The following is a 27,083-nucleotide window of genomic DNA, read 5'->3' as shown; positions in this document are numbered from 1 at the left end:
TCTTCTGACCATCACTCATGACGGCCTTCATGTGGGCTGGAATTTTCTCCAGGACCCAGACTGACTGCTTTTTCTCTTCAAATATTTATCTATTGCTATTACGAGCTGTGTTCTGACAGCATGACTATTATGTAATATCTTCTTCTGTTTGACAACCAACTTAATTAGAACAGGTGGTTGTACCGCCCTCTAGTGGAAGAGAATGTAATTGTTCTGCCCGTTACTCACTGCGGTCACTTGGAGTACTAATCAGGTGAAACCAGATAATCTTCTACGGCACACCTGTGTGCCACGGCACCGTTTTTGGGAAGCACTGGGCTAGTGTTAGGATAAACATCTAGGGAAGGATATGAAAACAAGACTGTGTGTGTGTGTGTGTGTGTGTGTGTGTGTGTGTGTGTGTGTGTGTGTGTGCGTGTGTGTGCGTGTGTGTGTGTGTGTGCGCGCATGCGCTGCATTTCCTACAAACCCTCACAGTTTAATGAGTCCCAGCCGGATGTTTTGAATTTTACCGTCTGCGAGTCAGGCTGAGAGCTTTTCCCTGACTTTATTAGGTGTTTTAATCCCTCACACACACACACACACACACACACACACACACACACACACACACACACACACACACACACACACACACACACACACACACACAGTCTTGTTTTCATATTCACATTCTCTTTTAATAGGAAGCTATAGATATCAGAGCAGGCTGCTGTGTGTGTGTGTGTGTGTGTGTGTGTGTGTGTGTGTGTGTGTGTGTGTGTGTGTGTGTGTGTGTGTGTGTCCCATATTTTATTTTTGTAGCTTGCACTGAGGGCTGATTGATTATGTATGTTCTGCCTGCAGCACTGCGGTGTGTTTGTTGACCTTCTTGTAAGCGACACACACAGGGAAGCACGAACTGTAGCACGTTATAGGTGAATAACACCAGCGCAGTCTCTAATGCAGCTCAGGCAGCTTTGCAACTCAGCGCCATCACTGTTGTGAGGTGTTCCTGTTATTTTGTCCACCCCATCCTCATATAAAAATAGAGAGAGAGAGGATGGCATTTGTGCTTTCAGTGAGATGAAACAATAATAGCTTACAGACATGAACACACACGTGCATCTATGCTTGTGGACCTTCTGTGACATGATGCGTAATCCACACAGCTGTGAAGGTAAGTCATACCTTAAGAAAACAGTGATTTGAGGTTAAGGGGATTCCTCTGAAGTGGTGCAAAAGTGTGAAACAAGTCAGAAAGAAGTTGTTTAATGTTTGTGTACATGGACATGTCTGGGGATAAATGTATGCTCACCACCTCAATGAACTCAAGCAACAAGGAGCAAAAGTCCTTACTGATGCGAGACCAGTGAAGTCATACAGGAAACAATTACTTCAACTTATTTGTGTGTTTGTTTGCTGTTGTGAAACTGTAAGTAAAGAGTGGAAGGTGGATCTAGCTGAGAATCTGCACGTTTTCTGAGCAATGTCTTGTGATTGACATGTCATTAGCTAAAAACTATGAACTAGTTACCACTCTTTCCTGATGCCTGAGTGTAATATACAAAGAGAACCTAATATTTTGTTCAATATGACAACAAACCATTGAGCGGTGAACACATCAGAAAAATGCTTGCTTGATCTTGTCACATGGTCATTGGTCATTTTACCATACACTCCTTTTTGACTTGACCAGTAGTCTTTTCACAATCACAAGGGTATTTAGCAATGACCCTGGTGAAGGCCACAGGGGGAAATGTGTTGGTCACGCATTAAAACTGGTTCCTAATACTTTAAGTTTCACTGGAGTCTTCATGTCATTAGATCTTTGTCTTCGCCATGAACCTTGAAAGTTGTTCCAGAAAGGTTTGTTGCTATTTTAATGTAAAGAACATGGTTATTTCTGTTGCAGCAGCTGTTATAAATGCAAAACTAAAATGCAAGATTCTTTTGAGTAATTAACTTTTTGCAGGAATATCTGTAATTATATGTGCAGACTCTGCTGACTGTTCAAAGCAATGCAGTGGCATTTATCTAGTTCTCATCCTGTTACAGCAACATCGATTACTGCCTATAAAAGCAATAAATAAATAAATAAAAGCAACCAGCATATGTCTGCTAACCTAACCCTGCTCTCCACATATGCTTTGATTAGGTCAGCAGCCTCTGCTGTTCTGACGGTTATTGTTACCTGAGACATTTCTGTCCAGTGTTCATTAAAGCTGGATTTTTAAAAATTATTTATATAGAAGAAGCAGTAAATAAAAAGGGTTAAACACACAGTTTCACTCTCTAACTGCTCCTCTTCCTGGAGTGAAGCACAGCCTGATAACCTCCCTCTTCTTCCTGCTCTTAAACACAGCACCTCCTCTCTGTCCACGTGTTTCCTCGTTCCCTCCCCTTCAGATCTGCACTTTGAAGATGGGTGTAACCAACATGTGGTGACGTGTAAGAGCTGAAAGGCTCCATTCACTGCAGAAACATGTTGTTGAGATCAGAGCTCAGACTAGTTTCAGTTATAAGGAAGAGAAACTCACACAGTCACTGACACTGAGAGGAGAAATGGCGCAGAAAGGAGTTCAGCTGGAGAGTGAAACAATTTCTTGTTCCATCTGCTTGGATTTCCTGAAGGATCCGGTGACTACAGCCTGTGGACACAGCTACTGCAGGAACTGTATTAAAAGTTTCTGGGATGAAGAGGACAGGAAGGGAATCCACAGCTGCCCTCAGTGTAGGAAGACTTTCATACCGAGGCCTGTCCTGGAGAAAAACATCATGTTAGCAGCTTTAGTGGAGCAGCTGAAGAAGACTGGACTCCAAGCTGCTCCAGCTGATCACTGCTATGCTGGACCTGAAGATGTGGCCTGTGATGTCTGCACTGGGAGGAAGCTGAAAGCCATCAAGTCCTGTTTAGTCTGTCTGGCCTCTTACTGTGAGAAACACCTCCAACCTCACTATGATGCAGCTCCATTAAAGAAACACAAGCTGGTGGCCCCCTCCAAGAAGCTCCAGGAGAACATCTGCTCTCGTCATGATGAGGTGATGAAGATTTTCTGTCGTACTGATCAGCAGAGTATCTGTTATCTCTGCACGATGGATGAACATAAAGGCCATGAAACAGTCCCAGCTGCAGCAGAAAGGACTGAGAAGCAGAAGGAGCTCGAGGTGAGACGACTAAACATCCAGCAGAGAATCCAGGAGCGAGAGAAAGATGTGAAGCTGCTTCAACAGGAGGTGGAGGCCATCAATGGCTCTGCTGATAAAGCAGTGGAGGACAGTGAGAAGATGTTCACTGAGCTGATCCGTCTCCTCCAGAAAAGAAGCTCTGATGTGAAGCAGCAGGTCAGATCCCAGCAGGAAACTGAAGTGAGTCGAGTCAAAGAGCTTCAGGAGAAGCTGGAGCAGGAGATCGCTGAGCTGAAGAGGAAAGACGGCGAGCTGGAGCAGCTCTCACACACAGAGGATCACAACCAGTTTCTACACAACTACCCCTCACTGTCAGCACTCAGTGAGTCTACACACTCATCCAGCATCAATATTCGTCCTCTGAGCTACTTTGAGGATGTGACAGCAGCTGTGTCAGAGACCAGAGATAAACTACAGGACATTCTGAGAGAGGAATGGACAAACATCTCACTGACAGTCACTGAAGTGGATGTTTTACTGTCACCAGCAGAGCCAAAGACCAGAGCTGGATTCTTAAAACATTCACATGAAATCACACTGGATCCAAACACAGCATACAGACGTCTGTTATTATCTGAAGGGAACAGAAAAGTAACATCTATGAAACAACAACAGTCTTATTCTGATCATCCAGACAGATTCACTGCATGGTTTCAGGTCCTGAGTAGAGAGAGTCTGACTGGACGTTGTTACTGGGAGGTGGAGTGGAGAGGGGGAGGAGTTGGTGTAGCAGTCGCATACAAGAATATCAGCAGAGCAGGGGGGGGCTATGAATGTTTATTTGGATACAATAACAAATCTTGGGCATTATATTGGTATCTAGGAAGTTTTACATTTTTTCACAACGATGTCCAAACTGTCCTCTCAGGTCCTCGGTCCTCCAGAGTAGGAGTGTACCTGGATCACAGAGCAGGTATTCTGTCTTTCTACAGCGTCTCTGAAACCATGACTCTCCTCCACAGAGTCCAGACCACATTCACTCAGCCGCTCTATGCTGGACTTGGTCTTGGGTTTGAAGCCACTGCAGAGTTGATTAAAGTCAAATAGAGAAGACAGGTTCATGTTGATCCCTGACCATTATATGTACTTGTGTAGTTTCTAAATGAGGCTTTACATTTTAGAAGCTGAGAAGTTCAGTGGTCCATTGATGTGTGAAAATAATATTGCAGTGATTCAAACTGTACTTACATTTATATACCTTACATCAATATAAATCTGAATTTGTTCTTATGGCTGATAATCATGTGAGTTTAAATGATACTACTCTTCATATTCAGCATGTTTGAAATCTGTCATCAGTCTGTATGACTGAATCACAGGGGTTAGAAGTTTGTAGGTCACGATGCAGGTCTCACACTATACGGCCCGATGCTCTGATGCGACCTGAGTGCTCACACTGTGCGTCCATAACATGAAGCCTATAACACAAAATCTGTCTCAGCACAGTGCAGTCCATCACCAGTGTTCGGTCCTCCAGCACCAGCTGGACTGGTTAAAACAGCAGAACACAGGATCCATCAGACAAGCGACTCAGAATGAGTTGGACAATGCTGCGGTCGAGGTACTGCAACTACATGACTTGGATGTGTGTGAAAAAGTACTCTGGAAACCTTCAGAGATACCTGACTCTTGAACGATGGGGGATTATGAAAAGATTGTAGTGACTTAAATGTGCCTGATGGAGTTAGTAAGGGTGCAGCTGTGCCTCGAGCTGATGACAGCACCATAGAAACGGATGTGTTAGTGGAGGAGGTTTGGACACACGTCTGCTTTAATGTGTTTTGCTATTAAAAGATGACAGAATGTTTTATTTACACTAATAGTTGTTAATAAATAGGATTTGCTGAATCAAATTATGTTCTGATATTGTTTTTGTATCATCGTTACATAACATCAATTTCCACATTGTACACATGCAGTTATAGTGATGACAGACACATTAGTAATGATAATGTGAGACACTTACTGACATGTACAGATGGATTTTCTAAGTATGCATGCAGGTGTCTTCAAACCAAGGCAGGAACATCTGTTGCATCTGCTTTTGAGGACGAGTGAGGGACGTGTACCTGCTAATACGTACGGCTCTGATGTCACTAACATCTCCTTGAACTCTAAATCAGTGTTTCCAACCACTGTGCCGCAGCACATACAGGGAGTGCAGATTTATTAGGCAAGTTGTAACAAAATAAAAAGGAGAAAAGAAAAGAAAAGCCTTGTTAAGTCATGACATATGCTCTTCGTCCCAGGAGGGTAAATCATACCAAACCTAATTGGCAGGTTCAAATTTGTAACAAAAGACAAATCATCGGCCAGATTAATCTCAAGCATTCATCCATCAGCCACACACCTTGCGACACACAACATACAACATAACCCTGATGTCTTTTCACATAATAAGTTTCTTCTCATGTAATCAGATGTGTGCCATGTTAAAACTTCTTCACACACCTCAGAAACTCAACAACCTATTAGCTCGCCCAGCTCACTCTTTCAAGACCCCTCATCAGCATTCTGTTTTCCCCCAGCTTTGATGCAATCATCTGTCCTCCCATAATATTAGTCCACTAGTCTATGTATCACTTCTCATCTAAGTGACTTGGATAAGATGACAAACAGAATCACATGCTTAAGATGCTGTCTGGTCTTCATGAGTTTCATTGTATGTGTATGTAGGGTTAGTAGGATTAATACATTTTCCGTTTGTGTTTTTTTTGTGTACCTTTTTCATTTTGTAGTGCTTCAGACTCCTCAAATGTTCCCACTTAAAGCAGTTATTTTCCTTTTTCACAGGTTTGCTAACCCAAATTTTGATTTCCCACACTAAACAACAGCATTCCTCTGTACACTCACCTGCTTCTTCCACTCTGTTCTCCTCTCCCACTCTGCAGTCCAATGGCAGTCAGTTCTCTTCAGCTTTGGCCTGTGTTTTCCACTGTCTCATCTTGGCATTTCACTCCAAAAGTGGCAAATGTCACTCAGACAGTCTCCTCAAAAGTCATCTTCACACAGTGAAGTTGTAGCTTGCTGGAAACACATGTCCATCCAGTCAGGTGATGGGTTTTCTTTCTCTCTGATGCCGTTTGCCCAAAGCGCTGCTGGACCTCTCTGCTCAGGATACTGCTGTCTCTTGACCTGCTGTGAGCTCTTGATATCCATCTCATTGTTCTAGAACTGCACTCCTTGTCTTCAGGCAGAGGTTAGCTTCCGTGGAGCTTGCTTTCTCGGGGTGAGAAACACATAGGAGTTAACCTGTAAACACAATTCAGCCAAGACTCGGCCTGGGTGTTTCTAATGATGTTAACCTATAATTGTCGTCCAACTGCTGCATGTGGAAATTTGATCCTGGTCTGCTTTTCACCTGCAAGTCACACCCTCTGCTAGGCCGGGTTAGCCTCGCAGAGGCAGTGGCGAGGCTAACCCGGCACCCTCGCCTCTGCTAACCCTGTTTTCACAATAGAGAGACGCCTAAAACAACACACATCTCTCTCTCTGGTTTTTGAACTCTCCTTTCTTTAAAACAGAAAGTGAGATTGAAGTTGCCTTAGGCTGAGCTCTTCATTTATCACTTCCTTTTTTTTCATCAACAGCACAACTATTTTCTTTCTTTTCTGTCCACTGGGGTAGAAGCTGACCTGCAGAATCACCTCTTCCCCCGTTGGAGACTATTCTCACCCACACACTTTCACACCTCTCTGTGGTTCACACACACAGTGACTTCAGACACATTACACTGCTTTGCGCACAATTTCACTTCTTTTCTTCCTTCAATGATCTACATATTACGTGCTGCCTGGTGAATACTTTGCAATGTTTTCCATCCCCTTTCAAGGCATACTTACTACTTACTCAGTTTATTCCCCATCGTGGCTCAAGAGTTGGGAGTTCGTCTTGTAATCGGAAGGTTGCCGGTTCGAGCCCCAGCTTGGACAGTCTCGGTTGTTGAGTCCTTGGACAAGACACTTCACCCATTGCCTACTGGTGGTGGTCAGAGGGCCCGGTGGCGCCAGTGTCCAGCAGCCTCGCCTCTGTCAGTGCGCCCCAGCCATCACCAGTGTGTGAATGGGTGGATGACTAAATGTGTAAAGCGCTTTGGGGTCCTTAGCGTCCTTAGGGACTAGTAATGCATTTACACTTAACAAGACAACTTTCAGCCGCACACAGACCACGTCTGGCCCACACTTGTTCACACACAAAATAGGCCTATGATCTCCCTTAAAGCAGAGTCACCAGTGAGAGCTCTATCCTCCTTACATACTGGTGCAAAAACCAAACACTTTACGTCCTCAGTGGCGGAGAAAAAAACCTCCTTTCGGTGGTGAAACCATCCTTAAACCTTCTTGAAAACTGGCGGACAAACCAGACCTCCTTAAAAAAATTAAAAACTGGTGGGGAAATCAGGTAGCTTATCCACCTTAAAATAAAATAAATAAACAGCCTTTATTGCAGCCTTTTATTCTCATGGTCACAGAAGGTTACAACACTGCATGTGTGTGTGTGTGTGTGTGTGTGTGTGTGTGTGTGTGTGTGTAATAATAATAATCACAGGGAGAGAAACACACACAACTAATAGGTACTATCTAACACCAGTGCAGAAGATGCAAATTCATAGAAAATATCAATATGACTCATGTAATGTTCAGTAGAAAACCAGCGTGTCTCATGGAGTAGCCCAGAGAAAACATTAGTGAATGTTGTATATCAGTCAAACAGGAGATCTTCTGTCACCATCAGGTGACACAGTTATTAAACAGTTAATTAAACGTCATCAAAGTTGTTACTTTATCATTTCTATTAGTGTTCCCTTACCAATGTCTTTTTTTTCTGTGTATTCTACTATGTCTACTTCTAGTTGTTATATGGCTGTCTATGATGGTACTGCATACTGTTTTCGGTGCACATATCTGTGTTTCTCAGGTCTGTTCCCTGGATTTTCACCTGGCTTTTATCCTGTATGTTTCAGTTGTTTGTATTAAATTACAGTAGTTTTCTTTTCCCTCTTTAATAAACATGTGGAACTATTTTTTTTAATAAGATAGCGCTGGAGTTTTCTTCCTTTTTGAATTTTTCAATGCATTTTTGTCATGTTACAATGGCGTTGATTTGTGTTATTGTCCGACGAAGATCACGAGTGCTGGAAACATTTGCAAAACAACTGGTAAAGTTGGAAACTTGTAGTGTGCGAGCTGTTGATTTTTTTTTTCATGGACATTGTTAACTATGTTTCAGATCAGTAACTGGCTCATTTGTTTGTTTTGCATAGATGTGCATGTATTTATTTTATTGTTCTGTTTTGACGTTGCTAGTGTGGGGATGAACAAAAAGTATTATACCAGCATAATATAATCTGCAGTATGATCATTGCTTTAACAATGTAACAGATAGCTTTAAGATGGCCTTAAGATGTTTATGATGATGTTAACTTTGTATTTCAGGTGCAGTTATAACTATTTTATACATATTGCATATCTGTGCTTATTTGAGTTGATGTTCAGATTCATTAATGGTTTTGAGCTTCATCTAGTGAGAGTGTCTAGGTGATACATGCTGAGGGAAAACTAGAACATAGAAGGAATTGCAATACATGCTTACAAAACACTTATATCAGGTCATTTTATATTAAGGTTTTAGTAGAGGTTCTTGGTTAAAACATTTATTTAGTAGAAGACATACACATAGTCTCAGTGAGCGTCTGGTCTAGTGAGAGGTTAGAAGTGCAACAGGTGAATTGAGAAAGAGCATTTGAGGACGAGACACAGCAGGTTGGAGGTGAAGAGGTGACACAAAGAGCATGTGAGGTCAACACATAAGTGGAGACACAAAAGTGTCTCGGTAAAAGAGGAACCGTCCTTGTTGTCTCGGCAAGAAAGAGGAACAATTCACTTTGAGACAGGAACGGAAAGTACCAGCCATAAAAATAGAAGATGATTTTCTGGGTGAAAAGTCATGGTGATGTTGATCTGATCTATGTATAAAATGTATCGGTGACGCATGAAGGGGCGTCAGTAAACAAACCCTGATGCTATAAAATATCTGTTCATGCTTTGATTAAGTCGAGGACTACTGGCTGTCTGCGTACAGAGTGTCTTCCCACACGTGTGTTCATTAAAATCATTGTTGGACCAAGAGCTTCTGGACCAAGAGTGGTTTGTACTCTCCCTCCTCAATTGTGAACCATAACATTTGGGGGCTTCGTCCGGTGGTTGAGGAGGGGTAGATGGAGAAATTTGGTCTCAGGTGGTCTGACGGGCAGACATGAATTCCAGAGGTTGAAGTGAGTGGGCATAAGCCGGCTTATCCAAAAGGTAAGGCACTACCTGTTGAATTATTTCCAAAGTGTGCCAAATTGGACATGATAAAATTTAAGTCTACTCACTGAAGTTACTGGTGGATGTCTGTTTTGATTTTGATGAAAATCTCATGAGTTGATGCAGTTAGAGTTCTGCTAAGAAGAAATGAAAGTAGTTAAGAGTCTGATAAGAAAAGTTTAAATACTGGGTTGAAGTCCCAAAGAAATTGAGTTAGAGTCTCAAGTAGTTTGGTAGGGAATTGGTTATTTTGTTGGTTAGAGTCCAAATTTGGTCATAAGAGTGGACCTGAGCGGTCAAATTGACCACTAGGTTGCATCTGCCTCAGTTATACACTTGTTTTGGGTGTTGATTGTTGTTTCAAAGTATTATAAATTATTTTAGAACGGAACCGTGGGGGTTCTAGGAAGCGCAGTTCTCGGAGGTAACGCTCCCTCCCGGCCAAGGACGCTTGGCCCTGACCTATCGGCGAATAGGGTTAGTACGGTTGGCAACCGGGGAGAACTTGGGAACCTCCAAAATAGCTAGGAGTTAGAGTCTCCTTACCGTTTGGAACGGTATCTGCGCTTTTTTGGACAGGAGAAGTTGGACTTCGGGCGTGTAACTTTAACCTAAAACTTCAAAGTTTGGGTTGGTTGATGCTTTTAAATTGAGTTAGGGATTTTAGAGATGAGGCCAGAAACAGTTAAAGTCTTGATACTGGTTAATTGGTCGCAAAAAACTCAGGGAGTTTATCCGCTGGGCGGTTATTTTAAATTTGTCAAAATTGTGTAGGCGCTAAAGCTGACAGATCTGACAGTGGTTGTAAATATAAGACGTCGTTGTAAAATAGAATAAGAAAATTTGGTGTGAGAGGAGGCTGTGTGTCGAGTCAGCAATGCACTGACTGCCTGCTGCTATTCTTAGATGAAGAGTGTGTGTGCATGCAAATGAGGCAGCTGATGCAGAGCGCATGAGAGGACTATGCTTTCGGTTTTGTGTGTTATTCAGCTCTATAACTATTGTTTGCAAATGTGGATAAATGTCTGCGATTAAAATGCTGGCTTAGTATATAATAACATTGTAAATATATGAATGGTGACAGCGTTTCAAAGTAGAATATAAGAATTGTTTGTGTTTAAAACCAACGTTTAGGTAAGAAGATTTAAGGTGGATTTGAAGGCATAAACAAAAAATAAAAAGGGTTACAGTCTGCAAGTGTTGTTAATTCATGAGCTGACTGGATGCAGAGTAAGTGGAGTGGTCACCCTGAGAGGATTGAATGATGCTCTAACTCTGTGGTCAAGTCAGACATAGGCTTTAAGCAACCATGAGCCACTAATAAGCGTGACAGATTAATGAGTATGTGTAAATTGAACTTGTTAAATAGCTTTGATAGGAGTAACTCAATGAACACGCAATAAAGTGGACTTTTTAGGGGTAGTTTACCACTGATACCACAAAAAGCAACTTAATTAGTAGTTCAATAACAAATTTTAAAGATAACCTTTGTTATTTGATAAGAGAGAGAAAAATTCAGGTTACATATAGTAAATAAAAAAGGGAATGTTAATCTCTGCGTCATTCCACACTGAAATTTCAATTGTAGGGGATCATTTGGAGGTGAATTGTGTAGGACACGGGGAGACAGAAGAATCTCCCCATGAGTTTTCGGTGTGCATAGAAATTGAGGAGGCTGAACTGGAAGCCTGCCTGGGTCGTTGTTGTTGTTTATTTGAGGGTCTGCTGGAAATTTGTGAGAACGACCACCTTGATATGTGGGAGCCTTCTCGGGCAGCGATTTTTTGTTAAACATGTGGCAGGCTGTGCAAAATGGAGAAAGCTTTGACATAATGACATAAAGGTGATTTCTTGGTTTTAGATTTATTAGTACGGGACAAGTTGAGGGACACTTGAGGGTGTGTTGCTGTAAAGTATATAAGGGACGCGCAGCGCCGTTAATGGGTTTAAAATAAATGAAAAAACGAAAAAACACTAATCCGAGGAACTATTGGAGAGGTAAGTATACGGAGGTGAGCGCGTTGCGCATAAGGGTTGCTGGTGTCATATATTAACACTTTGAGGGCGAATAATTTTGATTGAGTGTCAACGCTTGAGAACGCGAGGACAGCGTCTAAAGTGCTGGGTTAAACTTTGTGTGTCACCGAGCAGGGGAAGAGGAGCCAGTGGTTGCGAGAACAGCGAGACGAAGACTGAAACCGAAAGTTAAGCGTGTCTGGGTGACCTAGACCTAGAAGGTGGAGTCGACTAACGCGATTGGAAGAGGTAAGTCTGTGTTTCAGAGAATGGCTGACAGCTCGGGTGCGACACCTAGTGGGAAAAGGGGATACAAACCTCTGAAGGATCAGCTTGAACAGCTTAAGAAAGCTATTCGTTTGGCTTCCCCTGGAGTATTAAAATCAGCAGAGAAGGAGTGCCAAGCGATGGAGGTTGAGGTAAGCAAACTTATTACATCCCAACAGAAAGGGCTGGGTGATAAAATAGCTCTGAGCTTGGTGTTAAAAACTGAAGGAGAAGTGTATGGACAAATGCATGAGGCCCTACGTGCGTCCATAGAGGCATTAACGGCATTGGAGGTTATAAAGCAGAGAGTAATGCAGGGAGGGCCAGAAGAGGAGAATGAAGACCGTGCGACATCATCAGAAGAAGAGGACGATGAGGAGGACGAAGATGGAGGAGCTGAACCCCAACCAAGTACAAGCCTAATTTTGAGGAAAAGAAGTGTGAAGAGAGACCAAGCACAGAGACGGCCCATATTTAAGAGCTCAAAGGGAAAAGGAAAGTTGAGGAAGAGTAGAAAAGTGAGTTTTGAACAAGGAGCTCCTGACCCTGGTTTAAATCTGCCTCTAATAGCAGGTCCAAAGAACGAACCAGTTTATCGCGCCTATAAGGTGAGAGATTTGGAAGCATTGGTTAAACAACTTCCACCAATAACCAAGGGAGAACATTGGGAAGGAGAAGAATTAGCGCTGGGCGATTTTCGCGCTTTGGCCGGACGTTGTATGCTGGGTGGTGGGTTAGCAGATGTAGAGCAGATAGCTCATACAACCAGATATGCAAATGACCTGCAATATCATGAGGTGCAGAATGACTTAGCAGATGCAGTCCGGGAGAAGTACCCAACTCCTAACTCTGGAGCCATTCCAAAAATTATTTGGGATCCCAAAAACACACCCAGAGAGTGTTTAGCTAAAGCAAAGGAACAATGGTTGTTAGAAACAGGAATACATCCGGGGAAGGAGGGTGAAAGTAGAGCGTGGTTTCGTTCGGCAGTGCTGGCAGGGCTGCCCAACCAGGTTGCAGTTGACTTGGAAAAGAACCCAGATTTTGCCGTTGCAGACTCGGTGCAGTGGGATAGACATGTGACCCACAGACTTCAGCAGGAACAGGATTTGGCAAACAAACAAAAGAAAGAGTTGGAGGAAGTCCAGGCGTGGCTGGTTAAGTTGCAGCTGGCAGAAGCAAAAAACAAAGCAGGAGACAGAAAGAAAGAGGATAAAGAGAGCGCAAGGAAAATAATGGTGGCAAGGCCTCAGCCCGATCCTGTGCCTGACTTGCCAGATCAGGATCCGGGTCTCTACCCTGATGACCGTTGGCCCGCCAATGCACCAAGGCAGCGTCAACCAGTAGGGAATTGGGGGACCGGTGGACCGCAGAGAGGGCGTGGTGGATCCGTGAGGGGAGGACAAAGGGCTCGGAATCCAGGGAATCCTAACAATGTGTCTTGGACTGGCTGTTACAGCTGTGGAGCAGAAGGACATTGGTCCCGAGAATGCCCTGTATCGCAGCGAAATTATCAGAGGCGAGGCTATCAACCCCAGGCACGAGGAGGCCCAAGACAAAGAGCTGCTTACAGGGGAGCACATCAAGCTCCAAACCCGAATGCAGCACCAGCCGCCCAGTACCCAGTAGCTGACTGGGGCTGGGAGGGGGAGCAATACTGACGGAGCCCGGAGAAACCACACAGCGTGGGGACGGCAGAACCCATGCTGTCAATGACCGTGGAAGGCACTGAATTGCCCTTCCTAGTGGGTACTGGAGCAACATACTCAACACTGAAAGACACACCAGACAGTGCAACACTCTCCTGTCACACAGTTAATGTGGTAGGCTTTTCCGGGATTCCAACGACACTGCCATTGACAGATCCAGCATTGACACAGCTGGGAAAACAGACTTTGAAGCACCAATATGTGGTGTCCTCACAGGTGCCTGGAAAATCTCATGGGCAGGGACCTGCTTGTGAAACTGGGAGCCACAATCATGTGCTCACCAGATGGACTGATTGTTACTCTGCCTGGAGGAAAAGAATTCCCGTGCCTGGGAGCACCTTCAAAGACTCAATATCTAGTCCAGAACTCTGAATAACCCACTGCCGAAATCTACTGGGGGAGGCTGGTGGAAGAAGGCATTTCGAGACATTATCAGCTGTGGAGACCCTGGATGATGAGCCTGGCCGTCTATTCCCCGCCGCGAGATCCTTTCCACGTTACACTCTTTTATGATAGGGAAGATAACGATATCTATCGGGAACAGTTCCAGTCTGATCTTGAGGGACAGACGTGGAATGTGCGAACACATAACATTTATGTTGGACCAGAAGGTGTGGCCGCGGCTGTGAAATTTACTGATGAACAACTGCCTTGGTACAATGTGGGAGAGGATTCAGCCCCTCACATTACATTGGCGGTCCACGAGGGTCATGGGCCAAGAGATCTGGGACCAATGGTCAAGCGGGCGCTGGACAACGCATGCTGGCAAAGCACCCAAATTCCAAATGTCTGGTATGCACCAAAATGTAAAATATATCGCATAACTTGTTTGTCCAACGATGCAGTGATCTTAGAACATAAAGAAATCTCCAGAATACATGGCAGGGAAAGAATGGATCATCCTGATGTAGTAGCTGAGCTCTCAAAATTGCCTGATACTTTGTGGTCCGCAGGGCCCACAGATGTAGGTTTAGCTAACTGTTCGCCTGTCCTGTTCCAGCTGAAGTCTGACACACCAATTAACAGACCACAATATAAGCACAAAACTGAAGCAGAAGAAGGTATAGCTGAAACCATTGAAGGGCTGTGGAAAGCAGGAGTGCTTGAGCCCTCATGGTCATTTTGGAACACACCTATTTTGCCAGTGGAAAAAACATGGGACAGGGAAGTACTGTATGGCACATGATTTGAGAGCAATAAATGCCATACTGAGGACTGACACTGTGCCTGTACCAAATCCCTACACAGCTCTGACCGAAATTACTGGGGACCAAAAGTGGTTCACATGTATTGACCTAGCGAATGCATCTTTTGTCTCCCACTGCACGAGTCACTCAGAGACATTTTCTCTTTCACATACAGAGGCCGGAAATTTAGGTACACACGCCTACCACAAGGCTTTGCACTCTCACCAGGAATTTTCAATCAGGTGTTGAAAGAGGCATTTTCCCCATGTCAACTGCCAGAGGGCTGTACATTAATACAGTATGTTGATGATCTTCTTATTGCAGCCCCGTCAGCAGCGGCCTGTACGGCAGCATCGCTCGTGGTGTTGAACAGATTGGCGGAGTGTGGCTTCAAAGTGAGTAAAGAAAAACTGCAGTTGGTCCGGCCAAAGGTAACATTCCTGGGCCGGGTGATCGCACACAGATCAGTGGGGTTAATGAACACACACAGAGACCAAATTCTGACACATCCAAAACCAAGAACTGTGAAGGAGTTGCTTTCCTTTCTTGGCTTGACAGGTTACAGCAGGCAGTTCATTCCGAACTATGCGGGTAAAACTGCCCCTTTAAGGGACCTGATCAAGAAAGTTGGTGTTCGAAATCTGAAGGCTGAATTGCCTTGGACGCCGGACACAGAGACGGCGTTCATTTCGCTAAAACAGGATTTGTCAAGAGCCACAGATCTGGCCACACCTAACTATGATGAGGCATTTTATCTTGATGTTTCAGAAACAAAGGGAGTTGTGAATGGTGTGTTGTTTCAGAAAAAAGGGGGAGGTAGGGATGTACTTATGTATGTTAGCATAAGATTAAATTCAACAGAAGCAAGGCATCCCACATGCACACAACACGCAGCAGGAGTAGCAAAGATAATTCAGAAAACAGCACACATAGTGAGGGAACACCCACTGAAAGTGCTTACCACACACAGTGTAGTGGCCTATGTGAACTCACAGGCATTCACAATGACTCCACTGACGCAACAAAGGTTGAGCAAAATTTTAGAGGCGCCAAATTTGATATTCACATATGAAGGAATAAATATGGCAGACCTAATGGGGTCAGGAGAACCACATGACTGTATTAAGAAAGCCCAGGTTGAAGGAAAAATCAGGGAAGACCTAAAGGCAGAGCCCATACTTGGAGCTGAGGATTGGTTCACAGATGGATGCTGCCACAGAGATGAAGAAGGATTGAAAGCGGGCTATGCAGTAGTCTGTAGAGTAGGAACTGAGTTTCAGGTGAAAGAAGCAGGAAAAATTGAGGGACAACAGTCGGCCCAGAGAGCTGAAGTGATAGCCCTAACTCGAGCCCTGAGGTTGGCTAAAAACACGAGAGTGAACATCTACACTGACTCAGCATATGCGTTTGGAGCAGCTCATGTGGAACTGGCTCAGTGGAAGAGAGCCGGGTTCAGAACGGCCACTAATGCACCCATCTGTCACAAAAAGGAAATGGAGGAACTGGAAAAGGCCCTGGAGGACCCAGACGAGGTAAGTATTATAAAGTGCAAAGGCCACTCACAAGCAGACAGTATGGTGGCGAAAGGAAATCAGAAAGCTGATGAAGCCGCAAAGGAAGCAGCGGGCTACGAAGGACAGAGACAAATGGTGCAGGTAACCCCAGAAGAGGAGGTTAGCACTAACAGCATGGAAGAAGTTAGACAGGCTCAGGAGGAGACATCCCCAGAGGAAAAGGGGGTGTGGGAAAACAAAGGAGCCTGGCAAGATGGCGGTTTGTGGAGGGGGCCAGATGGGCGTCCCGCTTTAACGGCCAAAATGGCAGAACAAAAGGTGAATGAGGCTCACGGGCTTGGTCACGTGGGAGTGAAACAGATGGAGAGAAATTTGTGCCGATGGTGGCATCCTGATTTGAGAAGGATGATACTGGAAAAAGCCAGAACGTGCCTAATTTGTGGGGCACACAACCCAAAGCCAGCAGTAAAACCTGAAGCTGGTAAGTTTCTCATGCCAGAAAGGCCAGGAGAAGAGGTCGTGATTGATTATACCGACATGATTGATACAGGCCCAGGTGGGGTGAGGTATTTGTTGGTGTGTGTGGATGTTCTGACTGGATGGCCCGAAGCATGGGCGACCAAACGTGAAGACGCGAAAAGCGTGATTAAGTGTTTAATCAATCATTACATTCCAAGGCATGGGTTTCCCAAGACAATCAGATAATGGTACTCACTTCAAGAACAAAGACTTGCAAGAGGTAGAGAGGATGTTGGGAGTGCAACATAAGTTCGGGATGGTCTATCATCCTCAATCTCAAGGAAAGGTAGAGAGGATGAACCTAAATTTGAAAAACAAGTTGGCTAAAATCTGTGCGCAGACAGGGCTAAATTGGGTCGCAGCCCTGCCCATTGCTTTGAGGACCATAAGATGTTCTGTTAACCAATCCACAGGTTTCACCCCTTATGAGCTGCTGACTGGGAGACAGTTTCCAGCACCCTGGACAGTGGTCCCGGTGGAGCAGCCCAGGACAAGCAACAGGTCTCATGCAGAATATTTTAATGAATTGAAGGCTCTTGTGTCCAGCTTTACAAAACAGGTCACTTGTGAGAGACCCACGGGGAACGGAGAGGTACCGGACGCAAAGGCTGTATGGCTAAAGGTCATTAAGCGAAAGTGGAAGGAGCTCCGCTGGACTGGTCCGTATGAGGTGACCGCCCGGACGGCTACAGCAGTCCAGCTGAAAGGGAAAGGCGACACCTGGTACCACTGGTCGCAGTGTGCACCCGCACACGAGAGCTTGGTGGAGGAAAATTCGTCTTCAAAGAACGCAGGTGTCAAGGAACAGAGGCAGAATAAACCTCTTCACCTGTGCAACGGGCCGACCAGTAGTCCACCTGGAAGGCCGAAGAAAGAAGAGCAGCCTAGGAGGAGATCGCCGCGCCTACAGAAAGGAGTGGTAACAAATTGAGAGTTTGAAAAGGGGTGGTTTAAATAAAAAGAGTAAAAAAGGGAAAGTGGAAGGGGCTTGCTCTGTCAATTATGATGTCTCTATCTGTATTGGTGGGTATTTTGGTGACCTGTGGTTGTTGTCTCATTCCTTGTGCCCGAAGGTTGGTAGAGAAAGTGATTGTAAAGGCAGTGGACCCTGGGGCGGTGGCCCCTATGTCCATGATGCCGATGATGGATCTGGAGGTAGCCGAGTGGACTGAGGAGTGAACAACAACCTATGTATCGACCTCTGGTGTGCCAGAGGTCGAAAGGGGGATTGTGGGGATGAACAAAAAGTATTTTACCAGCATAATATAATCTGCAGTATGATCATTGCTTTAACAATGTAACAGATAGCTTTAAGATGGCCTTAAGATGTTTATGATGATGTTAACTTTGTATTTCAGGTGCAGTTATAACTATTTTATACATATTGCATATCTGTGCTTATTTGAGTTGATGTTCAGGTTCATTAATGGTTTTGAGCTTCATCTAGTGAGAGTGTCTAGGTGATACATGCTGAGGGAAAACTAGAACATAGAAGGAATTGCAATACATGCTTACAAAACACTTATATCAGGTCATTTTATATTAAGGTTTTAGTAGAGGTTCTTGGTTAAAACATTTATTTAGTAGAAGACATACACATAGTCTCAGTGAGCGTCTGGTCTAGTGAGAGGTTAGAAGTGCAACAGGTGAATTGAGAAAGAGCATTTGAGGACGAGACACAGCAGGTTGGAGGTGAAGAGGTGACACAAAGAGCATGTGAGGTCAACACATAAGTGGAGACACAAAAGTGTCTCGGTAAAAGAGGAACCGTCCTTGTTGTCTCGGCAAGAAAGAGGAACAATTCACTTTGAGACAGGAACGGAAAGTACCAGCCATAAAAATAGAAGATGATTTTCTGGGTGAAAAGTCATGGTGATGTTGATCTGATCTATGTATAAAATGTATCGGTGACGCATGAAGGGGCGTCAGTAAACAAACCCTGATGCTATAAAATATCTGTTCATGCTTTGATTAAGTCGAGGACTACTGGCTGTCTGCGTACAGAGTGTCTTCCCACACGTGTGTTCATTAAAATCATTGTTGGACCAAGAGCTTCTGGACCAAGAGTGGTTTGTACTCTCCCTCCTCAATTGTGAACCATAACACTAGTTTGAGATACTGTCATCTCTGAGACGACCATTTCTGTACCTGAACCCTGGGCAGAAACAATAAACTTGACTAAACTGATATTAAAAACACTGGTTTGTTCTAATCCAGATGTAGTAGCTTTATGATGGTTTCTGCAGGTTGAAGAACAGCTGGAATCATCATCTGAACATTTAACTCCTGTAAGAGCAGCACAAAGATGCAGAAACAGGCTCTCTCTCAGTGTCGTTTTACAAATGTTACAGCTGCAGTAAAACCAAGATGAAAATAATCAGGGTGAATTTAATTGTTACTGAAACAACATGTAAGGTCTTCACTAAATACCTCACCATCTACAATCCCTCTCTAATCAGTCGTGTTGATAGGCTGTAAAGCTGTAAAACCATAAAAGTCCACAAAAACACCACTGCAAGCATCACAGGGAAACATTAGTGCAGGCACACAGTGACTGTTTCGCTTTCAGCTTCTGCAGCCAAGCAGAAAATATGCAAATGAGGAACAAAATCGAAGAGATTTAACAGAAGTAATGACCTTTTTTTTCTGTCCTGCTAAAACACATCACCAATAGCAGAAACATTAGACGTGCTTGTTTAACTAAAGGAGAATCGCAGAAAGAATCAGGACACCAGCACTTAAGCAGCTAACACATAATAAAGGGAGCTGTAAAGGAAAAACAGGGAGAATAAAAACACCATAAACAACATCCTGACTCATCTGCATGAATCACAGCAGGTTCATCTGGAGTGTGTTTGTTTTAATTGTTGCTCTGAGTTCACACTTGAGCACCTGTGCACACAGAAGCATCTCTGTTGTTTTGTACCTCTGGTCACATTAAGATGGGCAGTGGGAGACTTTGGAGGGGCTTGCTCACATAAAATCAAATACAGTTGACATAATCTTCCAACAGCAGAATCTTTTTTCTGGATAAATCAAAATCAGAGACTTGAACACCTACACAGCATCTGAACATGTGCATACAGTCCTCACTACAGTACCAAAGCTCATCATCTTGATATGACTTATGGTTCCATAACAGGGTGTCAGTTCTGGAGTTTCCCCAAAATTACTGTTAACAGTACATATTCAGTCATAACCACACAGGCACTGCCTCTAAATAAAACTCAGTATCTGTAAAAACACCCCATGATGTGAAGATGAGAGTAATGAGTTACACACACCATCAGAGGGGGCAAAAGTACAGACGTTCTTTACTTAAGTAGAAGTACAGATACCTGTGTTTTTAAAAAATATTCTCCAGTAAAAGCACTGAAACAACTTCTTTGAGTAAAAGTGAAAAAGTACAGTTTGCAGGTTACAAGGTAACTAAAGCTTGTGCTATATTAATATAAGAATATAATCAGAAAATATTATTAGTGCACAAGAATACAAATATTATTCTAATCTAAATTCTAATTCTAATGAATGTGCTTATTTTGATTTGAAAGATTTCAAAACAATAACTGTTTCCTGTTGCCTACTTTGTAGAGGGTGACTTTGCCTCTAAACAGGAAAATGAGCAGTCAGGGGTTGAAGTGGTGGAGGAACTCTAAAATTAGTAATGGCGCTCAGTGTAGGGAAAAAATGATGGCCCACAATAATTTCTGATGTAAGCTTCATAAAGTTTTCTTAGTGTAAAGGCTGCAATCAGCTGACCTGCTGCTCTTTGTGGATTTACACAACTGAACTTAACAACATGTACACAGTTTCACCAGCTATCATATCTGATGTCCATCCCCTACACTCACACTATGGTAAATGGTAAATGGACTGGTTCTTATATAGCGCTTTTCTACTCTTCTGAGCACTCAAAGCACTTTACACAACTTGTGCATTCACCCATTCACACCAGCACATTTTTTCTAGGTGCTTTCTAACTGACATTCACACACATTCATACTCCGATGGATGCATCGGAGAGCAATTTCGGGTTAGTATCTTGCCCAAGGATATTTGGCATGCAGACTAGGGGAAGCCAGGAATCGAACCACCAACCTTCCGATCAGTAGATGACCTGCTCTACCACCTGAGCTACAGCCACTATGCGGCTTCACACTAGACAGTATACAGCTCATACAAAGTTTCAATTCAGTTAAATAATCTAAGCATCATTATCTTAAATGCACATTCATTTCTGCCACACTTGATGTAACCATAAGCTGTCCAACAGTGTTTTATAGTGAATTCACCACATGAATGCAAACTAACCTGTTTTCCCCGGACACAACAACACACTAGCTACTCTGAAGTACCACAACCATAACTCCAGCCCACTTTCATCCCTGAGTATAAACACTAGATGAACTTAAAGGAACAAGTCTGCTTTGGAAATGTAAGGAGGAACTATCCATCCATCCATTCGCTTATCCTTTTCAGGGTCGCGGGAGCCTATCCCAGCTGTCATAGGGAAAGAGGCAGGGTACACCCTGGAGAGGTCGCCAGTCTGTCGCAGGGCCAACACACAGGGACAGACAACCATTCACACTCACACGTAGTGACAATTTGGATTATCCAATTAACCTATCCCCACAAGCTGCATGTCTTTGGACGGTGGGAGGAAGCCGGAGTACCCGGAGGGAACCCACGCAAACACGGGGAGAACATGCAAACTCCACACAGAAAGACCCCGGCCTGATGGTGGAATTGAACTCAGGACCTTCTTGCTGTGCAGCAACAGTGCTAACCACCGTGCCACCATGCTGACCGCATAATAATTGTTTATTTAATAATCATTAATCAATTTAATTCAATTTTTTAGTAAGCAAATGAACACAACAACAGTTGCGTCATGGTGCTTTATGCAGGCCTGGGGATCTGAAGACCATTTAAAGGTTCCTGGATGAACACTTCTTGTTTTTTAGGAATTTAACTGAATTTTTAGGATTTTACTGTACTAATAAATTATGTTTGTGTTTTTGTAGATTTTTATTATTTTTATTAAAAAACTTGTGGTGAAAGCACCATGAGACTCATCGGTAGCAGAGTGTGAAATGCTTCCCGTTTCCCAGTTATTGATTGTAAATCTCTAAAATGGTCAGTAAATACAATCAGATGACACTGTGTTTAAAGAAGAGATTTAAGAAAGTTCAACAAATCAACCAAGTGAAAAATTCCACTTTAATTACCACAAGTCAAAGTGGACACAATACTATCCCCAGAGACGAAACCAAGTGTTATACCAGGCAGTAAACATGTTTATTTAACCTTCAGACTGTATTATCATCAAACATTATATAGTGTTATTTACAGTGATTCATTTCCATGTACATTATTTTCCAGTCCCCTTCAGCCTCACCACTGTTGTTATGGAGGAGCAGTGGTGATGAGCTACTGGGTCTGCTGAGCTCTAAAACTAAAACTGGTACTCAGAACCTGAAGTTTGAACAGTGACGCAGCCACACAGCTTGTTATGTCCAGGCTAACAGTCCTCACAGCTGCAGAAAAAACAGCGAACATGTTCCCCTTGTGTGAATCTGTTGGACTGTTTCTTGTAAGTGAATTCAGTGCCTGAAGATGAACACTAACAGCTAAGTGTGATTTAATTAAGACGAACACTTACTGACTTTTGTAGATTCAGTTACTACGGCAACAGTCCCTCCTCCTCCCCCTCTGCCTGTTAGTGTTGAATTCAAAACAGCTTATCTGGCTCCCTCTGCTGGTTAAACTGTTGAACTACCACATTAACTTGTTACCAAAAAGTTGATTCTGTGACCTGTGAGGTCAGTTCCTTCATCATTAATATGCAATAATACTAATAATACCAATAATAACAACTTTTTCTAATGATTTTTCTTATCTCTATATTTAAAATATAATATGTATAATACAATATATATTACAAGTAAATAAAATAAATAAAATAAAATCATTTAAAGTAATTAAATATTTAGAATAATGATCATCTGAACCTTTGCATTAAGAAGTAAGAAGTCTTTTCATTTTTGTTGAATACCCCCGATTTAAAGCAACACTTACTGTTGGCTTCATCAGAAATTCCAGAGCATTCCTAATATTTTGGCCAGTCTATCACCATACATGAAGGGGAAATCATGTTAGTAACTCATTTCAACAAGAACCGGGCGCAGGGGCATGTTTATCACCTCTTTCTTTAGCAGTTGCTGTCGTTTTGAAAGCATGATTGGAGTGCTCCATATCATTTATTTCATTTAAGGTACGAGTTTCTGTTGGCCAGCAAGGTGTTGGTGGAAACTGTGCTACTGTAGGCCAAAGATGAAGCGAGATGAGAGGGGGAAGGTTTGTTAGGAGGCAGAGAGAGGTGTTAAGGGAGCCTCCAGGCAGGCGGAAAGGAAGATGAGTCAATCAACATGCTTAAGTTATCAGTTTTAAAACAACAAGCAGTGATTGTTCTTTTTAAAAGCATTTGACAATAATTAAATGCTACACTTTAAAAATTAGGAGTGGCTCATGGTGAAAGCAGCCAATCATTTGACCTTAATCCTTGATTTGCTGTGTGACTGTAAGGTCTGGCTAATAGTTGTAGTTTCTGTTTATTGTTTTCGCTCAGCTTTTCAGCTCAATCTTTTCACCACTTCTTCCACACTGAACTTTTCCTACAAGCTGGGGATGGGCTGGTCAAGTTAAGAGATTTGATTGGGCAATCCAGTGTCATGGTATCCAGTAATGAAAATGAATGAATGGGCTGCTGTGAGTGGTTGTACAGCTAGTGTGAGCCTTTCAGGCCTCCTCTGATAATTTCAATGACAGATGACGAATTAAATGAGACATCAAACATCAATGTCCTTTAATAATTACCACTGTGATCCAACTTTCCTGTCACTGGTTTAAAGGATTTCTCAAACCAGTTAATGAAGGTTTATATACACAACAGGTTACAATTGCACAAGTGCTGCTGATTGGCTGAGGAAGAATAAAGTAGTCATGGTAAATGGTAAATGGCCTGTATTTATATAGCGCTTTACTAGTCCCTAGGGACCCCAAAGCGCTTTACATATCCAGTCATCCACCCATTCACACACACATTCACACACTGGTGATGGCAAGCTACATTGTAGCCACAGCCACCCTGGGGCGCACTGACAGAGGCGAGGCTGCCGGACACTGGCGCCACCGGGCCCTCTGACCACCACCAGTAGGCAACGGGTGAAGTGTCTTGCCCAAGGACACAACGACCGAGACTGTCCAAGCCGGGGCTCGAACCCCGGTAAACTAATCACATGGCCAAGTTACTGTAAGATGACATAGCATCAAGATGCTACCCAAGACAACCCTGAGTGTCCAGACGATCTGATATCCTTGTGTTGGTGTTGTTCCCTCGTCATCATAAATAATGTTGTTCCAGGTTCAACATTGCAAGTGACCAATCACCTTCTCCTGACGTCATCCGCGACCTCGAAAAAAAACAAACGCCTTCAAAAAATCTACTTCACTTGCGAGAAGAGAAACCACCTCTGTAAGGACAATATGTATAATGCTTACCGTTTATTAAGAAAAAGTATCCTGAAATTCAAAGAATTCAAGTTCCTGGATCGGCGGACAGAAGAGGTTTCTCCATTTCTGTGTTAAAAGTGTGGACTTCAAACTACCAGTTTTTAAATTGTGTTGATAGGCCACATAAAACCAGAGTTATGATTAAAAAATATGCGCAATGTTTTTTTTCCTGAATACTAACGTTGTGTTTACAGTGGGAAGGGAAGCATAATATATAATAATAATAATTCTCTGTTTGTGACAAAAAAAAAAAGACAGAAAGCAAAAACCTTGGTTTTCTATTAGTGGAAAAAAAAATTCTACTTTTTTATACTCGAGTTTTATGTTTTTTGTCTGATTTGAGATCAATTGTTTTAATATAGTATTTCAAAATGAAAAAATAGCTGCAAATTTTGACATGTTAAGGTGTGCTGAAAAGAATGATACCAAACAAGACAAGATAAACGGTTTTTAAAGGTGAAATGTAGAAGTAAAATCCAAAGCAGACAAAAATACCTATTATACCTAGCATTTAGTCACTTTTATAAAGGTTTTTATGAACCCATAAATTGAGGGAAAAAATACTGGGCCAAGAATGGACCCCTGAGTCATTCCACATAAGAGCAGGGTTTTTATGAGGAAATTTGTACCCCAGCCTAACTGTAAAGTTAACTACTGTGCCATTTCAGTTCTGTGCTGTGCTTTATAACTTTAAATAATTTGTAATATTTTTTCTAATACAAGTTTCAACAGGACTTAAGTAAAAGGGAGTTTAGAAATCTGTCTACAGTTGGATAAAACTTTAGGAACAATATTTATGGTTAGCAGGAACAGTGTGAAGCCTTCTATAAATAACAGTGCGTGAAATATCTTTCAATTTTCGAGAAGGAACAATGTCCTGGATTGATTGTGCATCGATCCATTGGTAATTCCTCAGGGCTCCACTAGAGGGATTCGCGCCTCTTGTCCTTCACTCTGTACAGACGAGTGAAAGCCAGCGCTTTGTGTCAGTATCATCATTCATCTCTCCTCGTTTCCCCTGTTTAAGGTAACTGCACGCACAGAACTCTGTGTATTACAGTTGACTATTAGCCCACCATCATTGTTTATTGTAAGGAAAGAGGTGACTTGTGGACAGTTTTTGCTGAGAAGTTTCAGGTGAACTCCGTTGCTGTTTAAGCTAGCTTTCACTGGTGTCCCGCCTTATTGAATGACAGTTTTTCTGCCACTATCTGTATTTAAGTTAACTACTGAAAGACATATACAGCGCATAAAGTATTATTTCATTACTGTTGAAAGTCAGAGAATGTGTCAGCTAACATATGTGAGTTAAAAAGATGTATTTACCTTATGTTACAGTTCAAGTTGTGCACCGTCTAAATACTCTCATAAGTTAAAACAGGGCAACTTAGTTTGGAAACTGTGGTCCTGAGACTGAGTGTATCCATGCAGAGAGAATATGGTTTGGGTTGTGTTGTTTTTGTAACACTCAATACAGACGAGTGAAAACGAGATCTGCGTGTCACTATCATTCATTCAGCTCTCATCATTATTTCCACTTTTTAAGGGCACAAAAATACCAGCAATCTTTACATAATGTTTTGTAAATTCGCACAAATGGGAATAATGGCGATAAATGTTTTTCAGTAACTAGTAATCTAACTAATTAGTATTTCTGTTGTTACAATGGTGTTGCTATTACTAACAAGAAAATGCAGTGCGGTCAACACACAGAGGGTTGAAGCTGTCTTTAGTTCACAAATATTTAAGAGAAACCGGCCAAATTATAAGCCTGAAGACAAGACGTTAATGAAGAACACAGATGTAAGAGCGGTCAGACTCAGGACAGATAACTGGCAAACTTTTATTATAACTCTGTATCTTGGAAGGACTGAAATAATGTTTCAGTATCTAACATTTGATCTGTGAGTTTATTCTCTCAAAACAATACTTTTATTGTTTTGACATTTACAAACTGAGGTTATTTTTTATTACGAATATGACCTTCTGAATTTACTGAACCTTCCTGCCTTCTTGGGGCCATTTGTTGCCACTTACATGTGTTAAATGGCTGCCATTTCCACTGTGTTCAGTGGAATATAACCAAACTTGTTAAAGGATAGTTTTTTTTCTGTCCGATTTAATATTTCAGTGTTAATTTCTTAAATCAGCCTAAAATGGCTGAGCAGCAAAAATCCCCACACCCATACCCCTAGTGGTCATTTTGTGCCCGTTGACTTCCATTATAAACGCTATTTTTCACGGCTAAAAAATTACGGTCAAAGGGATCGTCATGAATCCAGCTTAGGTTTCGTTTTGTACTAGAGGCCTTAGAGTTGTAATTTTTTTATTTGTCCACCAGGTGGCGCCCTTGTTTCACATTTGACGCCTGCTCGGAAATACCCCTTTCCAGCGGCCTGCTCGAGACACACTCGCGGGAAAAGGCACACTCATTCCCCGCATGCAGCGGGAGCTCGGCCCGCTGACCGGGCTGGACCATTTCCTTCCCTTAGGATCGTTTGATGGCGCTTTTTTTTTTTAAATCAACAGGAAATGACGTATTTGTTTTCACGTGGTAGCGGAAGTGTGTGCTGCAGACACGGAAACCGAACCATATGCCCCGGCGCTGCGCGAGACACACCCGCGGCAGAGGCACTCCTCCCCGGGGAGCTGGAGCAGCAGCGCCGCCTGGAGACCATTTTTGGCTTCTGCAAAAAAAATTAAAAATGGATCGAAATGAATGTTGGTGTCAATCTTTTGTCCATCTAAAGGCCTAATTATAATAACAATAAAATTTTACTTCAAATGTTTGTTTTTTTTTTATATTTAGTTTTTCTGTTTTTT

At 42.8% G+C, this 27,083-nt stretch overlaps 1 protein-coding gene across 1 annotated transcript; it reads left to right on the top strand.

The window, feature by feature from the left end:
• The first annotated feature begins 2,493 nt into the window (after positions 1-2,493).
• On the top strand, positions 2,494-5,021 carry LOC113017145 (tripartite motif-containing protein 16-like). Its single transcript, XM_026160301.2, has one exon. It carries the CDS (start codon positions 2,545-2,547, stop codon positions 4,213-4,215), a length of 1,671 nt encoding a protein of 556 aa, XP_026016086.2. The 5' UTR covers positions 2,494-2,544; the 3' UTR covers positions 4,216-5,021.
• Positions 5,022-27,083: the final 22,062 nt, after the last annotated feature.

Source organism: Astatotilapia calliptera, chromosome 3 (genome assembly GCF_964374335.1).
Source record: "Astatotilapia calliptera chromosome 3, fAstCal68.1, whole genome shotgun sequence".
Lineage (NCBI taxonomy): Eukaryota > Metazoa > Chordata > Actinopteri > Cichliformes > Cichlidae > Astatotilapia > Astatotilapia calliptera.
Note: the sequence above shows the minus strand (reverse complement) of the source record. Positions and strands in the feature narration are given on the sequence as shown.

Excerpts from the sequence above, each read along its gene's own strand:
- LOC113017145 (XM_026160301.2), top strand. The coding sequence starts at position 2,545 with ATGGCGCAGAAAGGAGTTCAGCTGGAGAGTGAAACAATTTCTTGTTCC.